Raw genomic sequence first — 14,076 nt, 5'->3', positions numbered from 1 at the left:
GTTACCAACCCTGTATCCTACTGTTACCTAACCACTACATGTAACCAACCCTGTATCCTACTGTTCCCTAACCACTACATGTTGCCAACCCTGTATCCTACTGTTACCTAACCACTACATGTTACCAACCCTGTATCCTACTGTTACCTAACCACTACATGTAACCAACCCTGTATTCTAATGTTACCTAACCACTACATGTTACCAACCCTGTATCCTACTGTTACCTAACCACTACATGTTACCAACCCTGTATCCTACTGTTACCTAACCACTACATGTTACTAACCCTGTATCCTACTGTTACCTAACCACTACATGTTACCAACCCTGTATCCTACTGTTACCTAACCACTACATGTTACTAACCCTGTATCCTACTGTTACCTAACCACTACATGTTGCCAACCCTGTATCCTACTGTTACCTAACCACTACATGTTACTAACCCTGTATCCTACTGTTACCTAACCACTACATGTTACTAACCCTGTATCCTACTGTTACCTAACCACTACATGTTGCCAACCCTGTATCCTACTGTTACCTAACCACTACATGTTACTAACCCTGTATCCTACTGTTACCTAACCACTACATGGTACCAACCCACTAACCCAGGTGTGATAGAGAGAGCTGGGGGACAGAGAGCTGGTCTGTGTATGACTGATATCAGTGCTGTAGCCTCGGTTCTAGTTTTCTATGTCCTTCCCACCAGAGGGGGCTCTACTCATCACGTATTTTATTCTCCCTGCACTATGGGTTTCAGACAGCTTCATGTAGAAGACCAGATGTCAGTGATCCAGTCTTCATGGCTGGGGTTGATGATGTTCCCTGTGTAGGTTTTAGACAGCTGCATGTAGAAGACCAGATGTCAGTGATCCAGTCTTCATGGCTGGGGTTGATGGTGTTCGCTCTGGGCTGGAGGTCTTACACTAACACAGATGCTAGAGAGCTCTACTTCGCTCCTGACCTCATCTTTAACGAGTGAGTACTATTGTCTTGCTGAATACAATATCGATGACAATCTCTCTGTCTCTAGACAATAGACAAGGGAAATGTTTGAAATTTGAAATGTTGTATTATTGGTTATATAACACTCTCTCAATCAATTTCACTCCCTCTCATCCTAACTCCCTCTCATCCTAACTCCCTCTCATCCTAACTCCCCTCATCCTAACTCCCTCTCATCCTAACTCCCCCTCATCCTAACTCCCTCTCATCCTAACTCCCCTCTCATCCTAACTCCCTCTCATCCTAACTCCCTCTCATCCTAACTCCCTCTCATCCTAACTCCCTCTCATCCTAACTCCCCCTCATCCTAACTCCCTCTCATCCTAACTCCCTCTCATCCTAACTCCCCCTCATCCTAACTCCCTCTCATCCTAACTCCCCTCTCATCCTAACTCCCTCTCATCCTAACTCCCTCTCATCCTAACTCCCTCTCATCCTAACTCCCTCTCATCCTAACTCCCTCTCATCCTAACTCCCCCTCATCCTAACTCCCCCTCATCCTAACTCCCTCTCATCCTAACTCCCCCTCATCCTAACTCCCTCTCATCCTAACTCCCCCTCATCCTAACTCCCTCTCATCCTAACTCCCCCTCATCCTAACTCCCCCTCATCCTAACTCCCCCTCTCATCCTAACTCCCTCTCATCCTAACTCCCTCTCATCCTAACTCCCTCTCATCCTAACTCCCTCTCATCCTAACTCCCCTCATCCTAACTCCCCCTCATCCTAACTCCCCTCATCCTAACTCCCTCTCATCCTAACTCCCCCTCATCCTAACTCCCTCTCATCCTAACTCCCTCTCATCCTAACTCCCTCTCATCCTAACTCCCTCTCATCCTAACTCCCTCTCATCCTAACTCCCTCTCATCCTAACTCCCCTCATCCTAACTCCCTCTCATCCTAACTCCCCCTCATCCTAACTCCCCCTCATCCTAACTCCCCCTCATCCTAACTCCCCCTCTCTCCCTCGCAATTCAATTTATTAGCATGGGAAACACATGTTACCAAATGGAATAGACAATAAAAAAATGGGAATAGAAATAAACAAGCATTACACTCTCTCTCCTCACCCTCTTTCTCTCCATCTGTCTGTCTCTCTATCACTTTCTCTCCCCCCACCCCAGTCAGAGGATGCGTGTGTCCAGTATGTACGAACACTGTGTCCAGTTCCGTCTGCTGTCCCAGAGGTTCTGTATGCTCAGAGTCACCCAGGAAGAGTTCCTCTGTATGAAGGCTCTGCTCCTCTTCAGCATCAGTGAGTCACATCACTGACACACTGAAACTAAGTGACTGTATCATTATCTGGTTCAATATTTGCTTATTTCTTTGTGTCTTTTAGTCCCTGTGGAGGGTCTGAGGAATCAGAAGTGTTTTGACGAGCTGAGGATCTCTTACATCAAGGAGCTGGTTTGTCTGGCCAGCCAACACGGAGAAAAACACCATACACAACGCCTGTTCCAGCTAACACAGCTACTGGACTTCCTACACCCGGTAATATTACCTAACCCTGACCTCTAACCCCTAACCCATACACAACGCCTGTTCCAGCTAACACAGCTACTGGACTTCCTACACCCGGTAATATTACCTAACCCTGACCTCTAACCCCTAACCCATACACAACGCCTTTTCCAGCTAACACGTCCGGTAATTTAATGATAATAATAATGATACTAGATTTAATTAGTATATAAAAAAAGTATAGTTATATATATTTTCATTACAGCAACAATCTCAATGACGCTCAGTCTAATCTTTCAGTTAGCTTATTGACAGTTCTAGCTGGAAGGTCTTTCACAGTCATCCACAGTCTTTCACAGTCATCCACAGTCTTTCACAGTCATCCACATCCACAGTCTTTCACAGTCATCCACATTCACAGTCATCCACAGTCTTTTACAGTCATCCACAGTCTTTCACAGTCATCCACAGTCTTTCACAGTCATCCACATCCACAGTCATCCACATCCACAGTCATCCACAGTCTTTCACAGTCTTTCACAGTCATCCACATCCACAGTCATCCACAGTCTTTCACAGTCATCCACAGACTTTCCCAGTCATCCACAGTCTTTCACAGTCATCCACATCCACAGTCATCCACAGTCTTTCACAGTCATCCACAGTCTTTCACAGTCATCCACAGAGGCAGGTGCCAGTTCAACAGGTCACATCCTGTATCCAATCCACTCTACATGTCCAATCCACTCTACATGTCCACTTACCTGACCCGTCCACGTCTCTACCGACCGAGGCCCAAATGAAGGGTTGAGGCCCAGATGAAGGGTTGAGGCCCAGATGAAGACTGGGGCCCAGATGAAGGGTTGAGGCCCAGATGAAGGGTTGAAGCCCAGATGAAGGGTTGAGGCCCAGATGAAGACTGGGGCCCAGATGAAGGGTTGAAGCCCAGATGAAGGGTTGAGGCCCAGATGAAGGGTTGAGGCCCAGATGAAGGGTTGAGGCCCAGATGAAGGGTTGAGGCCCAGATGAAGGGTTGAGGCCCAGATGAAGGGTTGAAGCCCAGATGAAGGGTTGAGGCCCAGATGAAGGGTTGAAGCCCAGATGAAGGGTTGAAGCCCAGATGAAGGGTTGAAGCCCAGATGAAGGGTTGAGGCCCAGATGAAGACTGGGGCCCAGATGAAGGACGGGCCGAGATGTGGGTTGAGCAGGGGTGAAACGATGCTTAGATCCAGGGGGGAAACAAGTTAGAAGTCAGGTCACCTCTTCCCTTGGTAAACTCCTCTGAAAACATGTAGCACCAACCTGGGTGAAGTAATGCAGCTGCTAAGCTTTATGGCATGAAGCTCACTACAGTCAAAAGCGATAGTCCACCTTGAAATAAACTAATGGGGAAAAGCTCTGCCATCTTCAAAAATTATCCAAGCCTCTGCCATCTCTTGTTGTTTCAAATAAAGTTGATAGCTAAATAGCTTCTCAATTCAGGTGGTAAAATAACTGACTTGCCGATCTTGCACTGCCGTGGATCAATATATTGTAATTAATCAGACAGGAAGTGTGGCTCGAACCCTCAACCTTCTGGCCCGAAGCCCAGAGCGCAACAACATGCTCTTCTTGCAGTCGATATCCGCACTTATAAACCCAGGATTGCTACAAAATATACAATCAAAACTTACTTAGCTAACAAAATAAAAATTTGATCAAAAAAGAAAACAACTAAAACTTCAAATATGTACAATATTTACAGAGCTCTCTGTGCCATGGCAACCACAGAACTGACCTATCCCTGACCTCTAACCCGTAACCCGTACTCAACACCTGTTCTAGCTAACCCAGCCAGTGGACTTCCTACAGCAGGTAATATAGACCTACTACCAAGGGCCAGCCTAGCTTTTTGTGGGCCTGTCATGGCAAATAATGTCCCCTGGCCAAATAGTGTCCCCTTCTGCGTCACAATGGAATTAGATGAATTATTAGCGTCCGTTGCTATATCAACGGTGGGATGACCTAATTACAGCCTAAATGACCTTCTTTTCATCATCGCTATGCAAACAAGGCGGATTTCCGCAGCAATTTCGCTGTTTAAACAAGTTTTATTTAGCTGGCAAAATGAAAACATTCATTCAAACTACTTTTGGGTACCTTGTTAACATTACAACATGAAATCCATGTCTTAAACATTATTACGTTTCGGAAATGTCAAATAAAACCTGTAATCTGCTTGACACATTAAAGTTACTTACCTTACAGACCAGGAAGTCAGATCATTGTCACTCCATTCATATGCAAATCAATTTGATTCATACACTGGCTCGTCTGGCCGTCATGTTTCAATTTGATCCTGCCCTTCCCTTATCTACGCTGAAATAATATATTTTCACTAGACCTCCTTTAGGATTCATGTTGTTCTATCTCACATAGCTCATTAGTACCCCCTTGTGGTTGAATATATATGTATTTATTGTCGGTCCTAGGATACAACAACGAACACCTTGTGAAACAGCTGTGAAAAGCAACCTGGCAATATTTCAGATTGAATACATAAACTTTGATAGTTTTTGGTACAGTTGTGTCATTCATTTTGTACACTAACATGGCAATCATAGACAAAAATACTGAATTCTGGTGTGTGCAATATAGAGGGGGTTGCTGTGTGGGTGGGTGGTTCTGCCTGTCACCTGTTCTCTACAGGCAGTCAGTCTCAGAAGGGAGACTTGAAGAGGGAGACTGCAAAGTTCAGGCACTGATGCTCTCTTTGTTCTGAGTGTTTGCAGTGCTAGTGTTTTTAGTTCATCTGTGTATCTCACATATTATGTGCCCAGTATGATAGAGTATGATAGAGTATGATAGAGTATGACAGAGTATGATAGAGTATGATAGAGAATTATAGAGTATGATAGAGTATGATAGAGTATGATAGAGTATGACAGAGTATGATAGAGTATGATAGAGAATTATAGAGTATGATAGAGAATTATAGAGAATTATAGAGTATGATAGAGAATGATAGAGTATGATAGAGAATTATAGAGTATGATAGAGAATGATAGAGTATGATAGAGAATGATAGAGTATGATAGAGTATGATAGAGTATGATAGAGAATTATAGAGTATGATAGAGAATGATAGAGTATGATAGAGAATGATAGAGTAGGATAGACTATGATAGAGAATTATATAGTATGATAGAGTAGGATAGAGTAGCATAGAGAATGATAGAGTAGAATAGAGTAGGATAGAGTAGGATAGAGTAGCATATTGGAGAAGTACATTTTTATATGCTTAGCATAACTACTATTTCTTGCTTTTCTTATTGTTTATGTCAACCAAAGCTGAGCATACTTTGTCTATTGGGCTTCACTGAAGTGTAGGGCGTCAGTGCTTTCAGTGGTCGACCGTCCAAGTGCTCCAACTGTAGAAGGGGAACTAAAACTAGCTTCAGGTTATTTTGTGTGCAAATGCAAATAGTTATTATCTGATATTTTCTATATTCACTTGAACTGATGGTGACCCCAGCTAGGAGCGAAAGAGCAGTGAGGTTTCCCAGGTGGTGTCTTTCTTTCCTCCATCTTCCAAACCTAGTAATTCGCCCTGATGTCGCAGCACTTGGTCCCCTTCTTCATTCTGCCCCGATAGTCCTCCTTCTGTTTCTCCTGCGCCTTGATCATGTTCAGGCTCACATTGATTGATAACAGGAATAAATGCTATTCTATTTCTTACATATCTCTTGGAGGGACAGAAAATAAATTGACAGTGGACAATAATTTTTACCTGGTCAAAAACCTCTACATCCTCCTCAGTCCGTGCCTGAAGGTACTGTAGTCCTCGAGGGTTCTGATCTGGTTCGACAGCTTCCACCACATCAGGTGGGGTTTCAGTGATCTGAAAGTACCTTATATAAAAATAGCAATAGACAAACAACATCAGTATATGCAATAATTGTATATACCATTGCAGTGTTTTACCTCAGCCAACAGCTGCGACTCCTGTCCGTACTCGGTGGAGGCCTGGATGCTGCTGTTGTGTGCAAAGAGAATTACCTTCCAGTAGTTCTCCCAACCTTCCTGGTACCAATCAAGGGACTTGCCCATGACATGTCTTGAGGGTTTGGTTGGTCCATTCACCAAACCTGGAGGAAGGGGTAGGAAAGGGATATCTATTGACAATGAAAGATATTGAAATAGGTCTGTTTATGGACCACGGAAAAACAAATTGTAAAAAAATAAATAAAACCATTGGTGACAGAATATAACCTATAACATCCGTAACTTGTTCCAGTGTTCATGACCTCGGTCACTCAAGATGACTGTGGGTGTTGAAGATGTCCGTCATCGTCTTGGAGGTGGCCTCGCCAATCTCGTCCTTGATGGTATCATACAAAACAAAAATCTATTTTTGGTTTCAGGCACTTTTTTTAATGGGTTCCAGAAGGGAATTTAGAGTTAAGCACATTCTCTTCCTGTACTGAGCTTAATGGGTATTACCTCCACATTCTCTTCCTGTACTGAGCTTTATGGGTATTACCTCCACATTCTCTTCCTGTACTGAGCTTTATGGGTATTGCCTCCACATTCTCTTCCTGTACTGAGCTTTATGGGTATTGCCTCCACATTCTTTTCCTGTACTGAGCTTTATGGGTATTGCCTCCACATTCTCTTCCTGTACTGAGCTTTATGGGTATTGCCTCCACATTCTCTTCCTGTACTGAGCTTTATGGGTATTACCTCCACATTCTCTTCCTGTACTGAGCTTTATGGGTATTACCTCCACATTCTCTTCCTGTACTGAGCTTTATGGGTATTACCTCCACATTCTCTTCCTGTACTGAGCTTTATGGGTATTGCCTCCACCTACTTGGTAAAGTGATGGGTCGCCGTTCGACAGCAGCTGTTGCCATTCCTGGATTTCGTGAAGGGTCCAATGAGGGCCACGTCTAACATTTAAAGTGTTAGAGAGAAGATGACTATTCTTACCCGTACCTGTGTCATACCAGTATGCAGATTTTCATATTTGTAAGGCTACTGACACACACACACACACACACACACACACACACACACACACACACATTCTATAATACTGTTGTGGTCAAATAAAGCAACCATTACAAAACAACTTATCGGGACGAAATTTGAATTGGGACACTCAGCGATCATGTGCCATGATGAAACAACTTTGATGGGCTTCAACTCCGGCGCCACAGTCTTCGCCCTCTCAAACTTCTGGCAGGCTAGACAGGGTATTGACCTTTAGGCACAACGTGGCACATTGAAACATTATGTGCTCTCTGATATGATATTCATTGAAATCCTAATCATTTCAGATATAATAGAATGTGATTGATAAATAAAAGGTTATTTCCCAGCTGTCCACCTCCTTGACAATTCCCGGTCAGAAGAAGCGTAGGTTGATTTTGGCAATCAAGCGCTTCACTCCGAAATGGCCAGCATGCATCTTGGTCAGCACAGCTTCCTCCTCCTTAGTAAAAATCACCCTCCTGTGTGGCTGGCCACCTTCCCCTGTAGGTACATATGATTGCCTCACAAGTTGGAGGAGAAGAGGTGTTGAAATACTCAAGCCTAAGTACATTTACACTGCTGTCTCTCTGTTTCTCTCTCTTTGTCTGCCTCTCTGTTTCTCTCTCTTCGTCTGCCTCTCTGTTTCTCTCTCTTCGTCTGTCTCTCTGTCTGTCTTCCATTCTTTTCCCACCTCCTCTCACTTTCATCCTTTCTTTCTCACTTTCCTCCTCCCTCCTCTCTATGTCTGTCTAGCGACAATTGCTTACACCTATCCATTTGATTGATCAAGTTGAACTTATAGCTAGACACCCTAATATGACGCATCCTTCTTCCTTCACGACCGCTACGAGGTAAAATAAGAGAACAAACAACCAGCATAGCAACGAACTTTGGTTCGTTATGTAATCCGGGCAGAATTTTGCACGTTCTAGCAACAGCTCTTGGTGTTCTACTGTTATAACTCTCAACAGTAAGTTTAGACCCCAACTGAGTTCCTAAAGTATTTTTGGGGGTTGGGGGCCGTAGCGGCCAGGGGCCCTAAGCAACAGCTTATGTCGCCTATACCCAGGGCCGGCCCTGCTTCTATCCCTAACCACTAACCCCTGACTTGTTCAACCCCCCCTGCTTTGGTGTTACTGACAGTTGACCCCCTCTCTCCCCCTCCCTCTCCCCCTCTCTCATCTCCCTCCCTCTCTCTCTCACTCTCAGATTGTGAGGAAGCTGCACCAGTTCACCTATGATCTGTTTATCCAGGCCCAGTCTCTGCCCACCAGAGTCAGCTATCCAGAGATGATCTCTGAGATCGTCAGCGTTCACGTGCCCAAGATACTCACAGGCATAGTTCAGCCAATCCTCTTTCACAATGCACCTTGCTAGAGGGTCATCCCATCACAATGCACCTTGCTATAGGGTCATCCTATCACAATGCACCTTGTTAGAGGGTCATCCTATCACAATGCACCTTGTTAGAGGGTCATCCTATCACAAAAAACCCTGCAAGTGGTTCAACCTATCACAAAACTTCCTGCTAGAGGTTCAACCCAGGGCAGGTCCTAGGCACAAGGTACTTTTTTTGGGGGGGGGGGTCTCAGTCGGGGTCTCAACTTAATGTTGAGAGTTAAAGTAAAATACACAAGGTGACATTTTTAAATTTGTTGGTGAATCAGCAGTTTTTGTTAGTGAATCAGCAGATTGTGTTAGTGAATCAGCAGTTTTTGTTAGTGAATCAGCAGATTGTGTTAGTGAATCAGCAGTTTTTGTTAGTGAATCAGCAGATTGTGTTAGTGAATCAGCAGTTTTTGTTAGTGAATCAGCAGATTGTGTTAGTGCTTCAGCAGTGTCAGTCTCTGAGTTAGCCCTTGTCAGCAAACATTTATTTAGATTGGTAAGTTAGCCTAGCCAGCTGTCTACGCCTTATAGTAATCATGGCCAACTAATGACCAGGCACGCATGTACCCTGACCTCCAGGGGACCTCCATTGATGTTGTCAGTCACTCTCACTCAGATATCATAAGTCATGGCAAAATGTGTAGAATTGTAGGAAATTTGCTTTACAACTTGATAATTTCTCTCCACCCCCTGGCAGTATTTGTAGAATTGTTGGAAATTTGCTTTAAATCTACAAGATCTTCTGGCTGCCCCATTTGAAGAAAAATGTGTATAATTTGATAGAATGTGATTTAAAACCACAACATTTTCTCTTCTCCCCGTAGCTAAATGCGAATGTGAATTTCAGGAAATGTACTTTCAAACTTACATTTGCTTTATCTGTGCCGTCAAGAGGGGGCCCACTAAAATGTTTTACCCGCATGGTGTGGGGCCCCACAACGCTAGGGCCAGCCCTGGTTCAATATATCACAAAAACCTTACTAGAGGACCAACCATTGTCTGTACATGAATGGGCAAAGCCGTCGATGATGTCACACCATTAATTCCTATGTGAAGACTCAATGTCGCATTTGAAGGTTAGGAAGTCAGTTTTAGCTTGCTGAAGTGCCGTCTCATTGGGGATATGTATGTCGACATAACATGCACAGTTTGAGCTACTCCAGGAAGGGACGTTGCAGGCTAGGTCAGAGCTGCCTGCAACCGAAGGCCGACCAGGGTACTGCAGGCTACCATAGCAACTCAATTATCCTTATAACTTCTTTGTACAATTGTATTTTTTTTATATAATCAGTTCAAGGACATACATCTGTTCTAATATAAGCAATTATTGGTAACATGGTTGTGTTTGAATGCTATTTTTATTTTTTTCTCTCTAATATTGACAACGAAGATTGCCATTTTCCCATTCACTATAATGGGAGATCCTGCTTTCTGGAAACAACAGCCTTCAGTACCGCAGTCGGCCTTGAACTTCATGGCTTCAATGAGAGGGGTCAGTTGGTCTCCCCAGGGTTGATTACATTACAACCCCTGATCTCAAGCTAGGGTTTGATCCTGAATGTACATTTCAGACTGTTGGTTTTCTCTCTTTTCAACTGTTATATACTCTTTCATAGTTTCAGTAAATGTAGTAGTGTGTTTAACACTGTCAAAATAAGTCATAATTCTTCTGAATAACACATCATTCATACTCTACAGACATTCATATATAACACAATATCTGTAAATATAAAATGCATTATACTTTGCATATTCTATCAAAACAATTCATACTTCTTTAAAATTCTAACAAATGAAACTATCTATATTCCACATCACTGGGTCATCATGTGATTTGTATCTTAAGTATTCTATAAGTGACAGGGAAACACATACAGGTTGTACCCAAAATTACATCCAACCCTTTTAGTGCACTACATTTGAGTAGGACCCATAGGGCTCTGGTCAAAACTAGTGCACTATATAGGGAATAGGGTGCCAATTTCTGACTCAATTTTCCATAAACAAATTATATTTCTCCCTCAGGTAAGGTGTTACCATCTATTGAAGTATTGATCTTCATCAATACTTTATCCTATCTGAGTTCATATGTCTACTTACCAAATAAATACCGTACCTCACTATTCCAAAAGGTGTGTTCTATTTAGTGAGGTTATATGTGCACAACATTGCAGAAAGGAAACAAAGCCAACACAATTCCCTAATTCTACTTGAGAAACACATTTCTATCTCTTCCTGGGGAAAAAAAAGTTGCATCCAGAATAGGCCCCAGTGATCATCTGCTTATGGGTCTTGTAGTTTTTATATCTCAGCACAAAAACAGCCCCACAGCAAACATGATTACCAACAAGTTAGTAGAGAAGTTCAGTGTTCAACTACAGCCATCTACTGGACTGCCCTGTTACTGCAACAAGAGACAAATGAAGACCAGCTGGCAGTGATGTCGGACTGGGTTAGACAAACAGTCGCCACATTGATACCAACCACATTAGTCCTACATGCTGGAACAATCTTATATCATCATGAAAAGACGGAAATCATCATGTGCTGGGCAGAGGAATGCGAAATGATGAACTCCTTATAATCAAAACCGTCTTTTTTGATCTCACAACTTTCTTAATGTTTTATTCATGAACATGCCTCAACAATCTGTCTTTCCCTCAATGTTTTATGTTGAAATCCTCACATGTTGATGAAACCGGATAAGAATATGGTTTAAGGGCTGGCTCAACCCCTAAGCTGCATTCCAATGTCCACACTAGTACGACACTTAGTATGAAGCGTGTACTCTAAGTGGTATGGTAGTATGGAGATTGGAACAGGGCCGAAATAGTCTAGTTCAACAGCCACTTTGTCTACAAGGCGTTGTCCCAAATGAAACCCTTTATAGTGCACTACTTTTGACCAGGCCTCTGGTTAAACTAGTGCACTATACAGTGAATATGGTCTAATTTTGGGACGCAGCCACAGACCCGCCTAAACCAGAACCAATGTCACATTGAATCTCTGTGATTCCTGTGGGTTTAAAAAACAGTCCATCTAGACTATCTGGTTGTATAAAAAATGAAAAACATCCTGTTAGTGAAATGTTTTAGTACATCTCTCCACAGCGAGGAGGAGTGACATGACTGACTGAACGCCACTAGTCTATTTTAGTTCATTGGATTGGATGTCCGAAAGACCCGACTGTAAAAAGCCCAGATCTGTCTGAGTAACATCCTGCACGGCGGCCATGTTAAGTACACACACACACACTGTCATACACACACACACACACACTGTCACACACACTGTCATACAAACACACACTGTCATACACACACACTGTCACACACACACACACTGTCATACACACACACTGTCATACACACACACACTGTCATACACACAAACACTGTCATACACACACACACTGTCACACACACACACACTGTCATACACACAAACACTGTCATACACACACACACTGTCATACACACACACTGTCACACACACACACTGTCACACACACACACACTGTCATACACACAAACACTGTCATACACACACACACTGTCATACACACACACACACTGTCACACACACACACACTGTCACACACACACACACTGTCATACACACACACACACTGTCATACACACACACACTGTCACACACACACACACACACTGTCACACACACACACTGTCATACACACACACACTGTCACACACACACACAATGTCACACACACACACACTGTCACACACACACACACTGTCACACACACACACTGTCACACACACACATTCTCAGTTCCTGCTCTAACCAACTCTCTTAACAACTATTTGTCTCCTCATAAATGACGTAGAACTGAGTGATCGAGAGCTGAAATATAACTTCTCTAAATATATTATTTGCAACATTGCCCTTGTGGTTTGACTTTTAAAGGACTGGCGTCTCCTACATTTGAAATGATCAAAAATACACGTGTTGACGTCGACATTTGAACTTTTGGATTCCATTTGATTTGTGTGTGTTTGTAATCTTCCAGCCATTTGTACATGAATATATTTCCACTGTAGTGGAAGTACTGAGGAGTAGAGACAAGACTTGTGACATCATAGTCACAAATATCCCTCTTCGTTTACATTCCTACCGGATGTATATTTCTCCCCAATGCACACCAGAGTACAACATACAGAATCAATGTCCACTTGTATATCCAAGGAGTAGTTCTGACTGCTTATGCGTTAGTTTGCAACATGGTCTCATGAGGTATATGTTCCATTTCAATGTACAGCAGTTGTATATTCATTTTCGTTGTTGTTGCAGTAAAACCATTGTCATGTAAGATTGTCACAAGTCACATTCCTGTGAGATTTCCTGTGCGGTTGGGCTATTGTAGGCGTTGTGCTAACAGAATGTTCCACAACATAATTGATTATGGGAATGCTTAGGATAGTAAATCTCACTAGACAACGTGGGCAACCTTTGGGCCACTTGACTTGGGGCACAAAAAATAACAATTCTAAACCAAAGCAGCAGCACATAAAACAATACTAAGATTAACATCTACACTCTGAATTCCACAACATATTGACTGTGTCAGAAATAGCAGCCTATTCACTATATAGTGCACCAATGGGCCCTGGTCAAAAGTAGTGCACTATATGGTGAACAGGGAGCCATTGGGACATTGGTCCTGGTTTATCAGCCAGTTGTAGAGGTGTAACCCTACACTATGTGGCCAGGGCTCACAGGGCTGTGGTGGAATGGTAATAAACAGGACTATTGGGACTATCAACACAACCCAGTCCATTAACAAACAATTAACAGACTATTACTATTTTACCAGACAGACCTTCTCATCTCACTGTATGTTTACAGGAGGATGTCCCAGGAGAGAGAGAGAGAGTGTGTGGTTTACAGGAATATGTCCTAGGAGTGAGAGAGAGAGAGGGGGGCAGTGTGTGTGGTTTAAAGTAAGATGTCCTAGGAGTGAGAGAGAGAGTGTGGTTTACAGGAATATGTCCTAGGAGTGAGAGAGAGAGAGAGAGAGGGGGAGTGTGTGTGGTTTACAGGAATATGTCCTAGGAGTGAGAGAGAGAGAGGGGGCAGTGTGTGTGGTTTAAAGTAAGATGTCCTAGGAGTGAGAGAGAGAGAGAGAGAGAGAGAGAGGGGGCAGTGTGTGTGTGGTTTAAAGTAAGATGTCCTA

At 43.1% G+C, this 14,076-nt stretch overlaps 1 protein-coding gene across 1 annotated transcript in view; it reads left to right on the top strand.

Annotated features, from left to right (window-relative positions):
• The window catches only part of LOC112239336 (progesterone receptor), a 28,050-nt gene extending 17,048 nt beyond the window's left edge, over window positions 1-11,002 (top strand). The window contains exons 6-9 of the mRNA XM_024407814.2: window positions 843-987; window positions 2,138-2,268; window positions 2,353-2,504; window positions 8,700-11,002. Coding sequence (XP_024263582.2) covers window positions 843-987; window positions 2,138-2,268; window positions 2,353-2,504; window positions 8,700-8,867 — 596 coding nt within the window. The 3' untranslated portion in view covers window positions 8,868-11,002. The remainder of the gene's footprint in view (window positions 1-842; window positions 988-2,137; window positions 2,269-2,352; window positions 2,505-8,699) is intronic.
• The last annotated feature ends 3,074 nt before the right edge of the window (window positions 11,003-14,076 follow it).

Source organism: Oncorhynchus tshawytscha, linkage group LG08 (assembly GCF_018296145.1).
Source record: "Oncorhynchus tshawytscha isolate Ot180627B linkage group LG08, Otsh_v2.0, whole genome shotgun sequence".
Lineage (NCBI taxonomy): Eukaryota > Metazoa > Chordata > Actinopteri > Salmoniformes > Salmonidae > Oncorhynchus > Oncorhynchus tshawytscha.
Note: the sequence above shows the minus strand (reverse complement) of the source record. Positions and strands in the feature narration are given on the sequence as shown.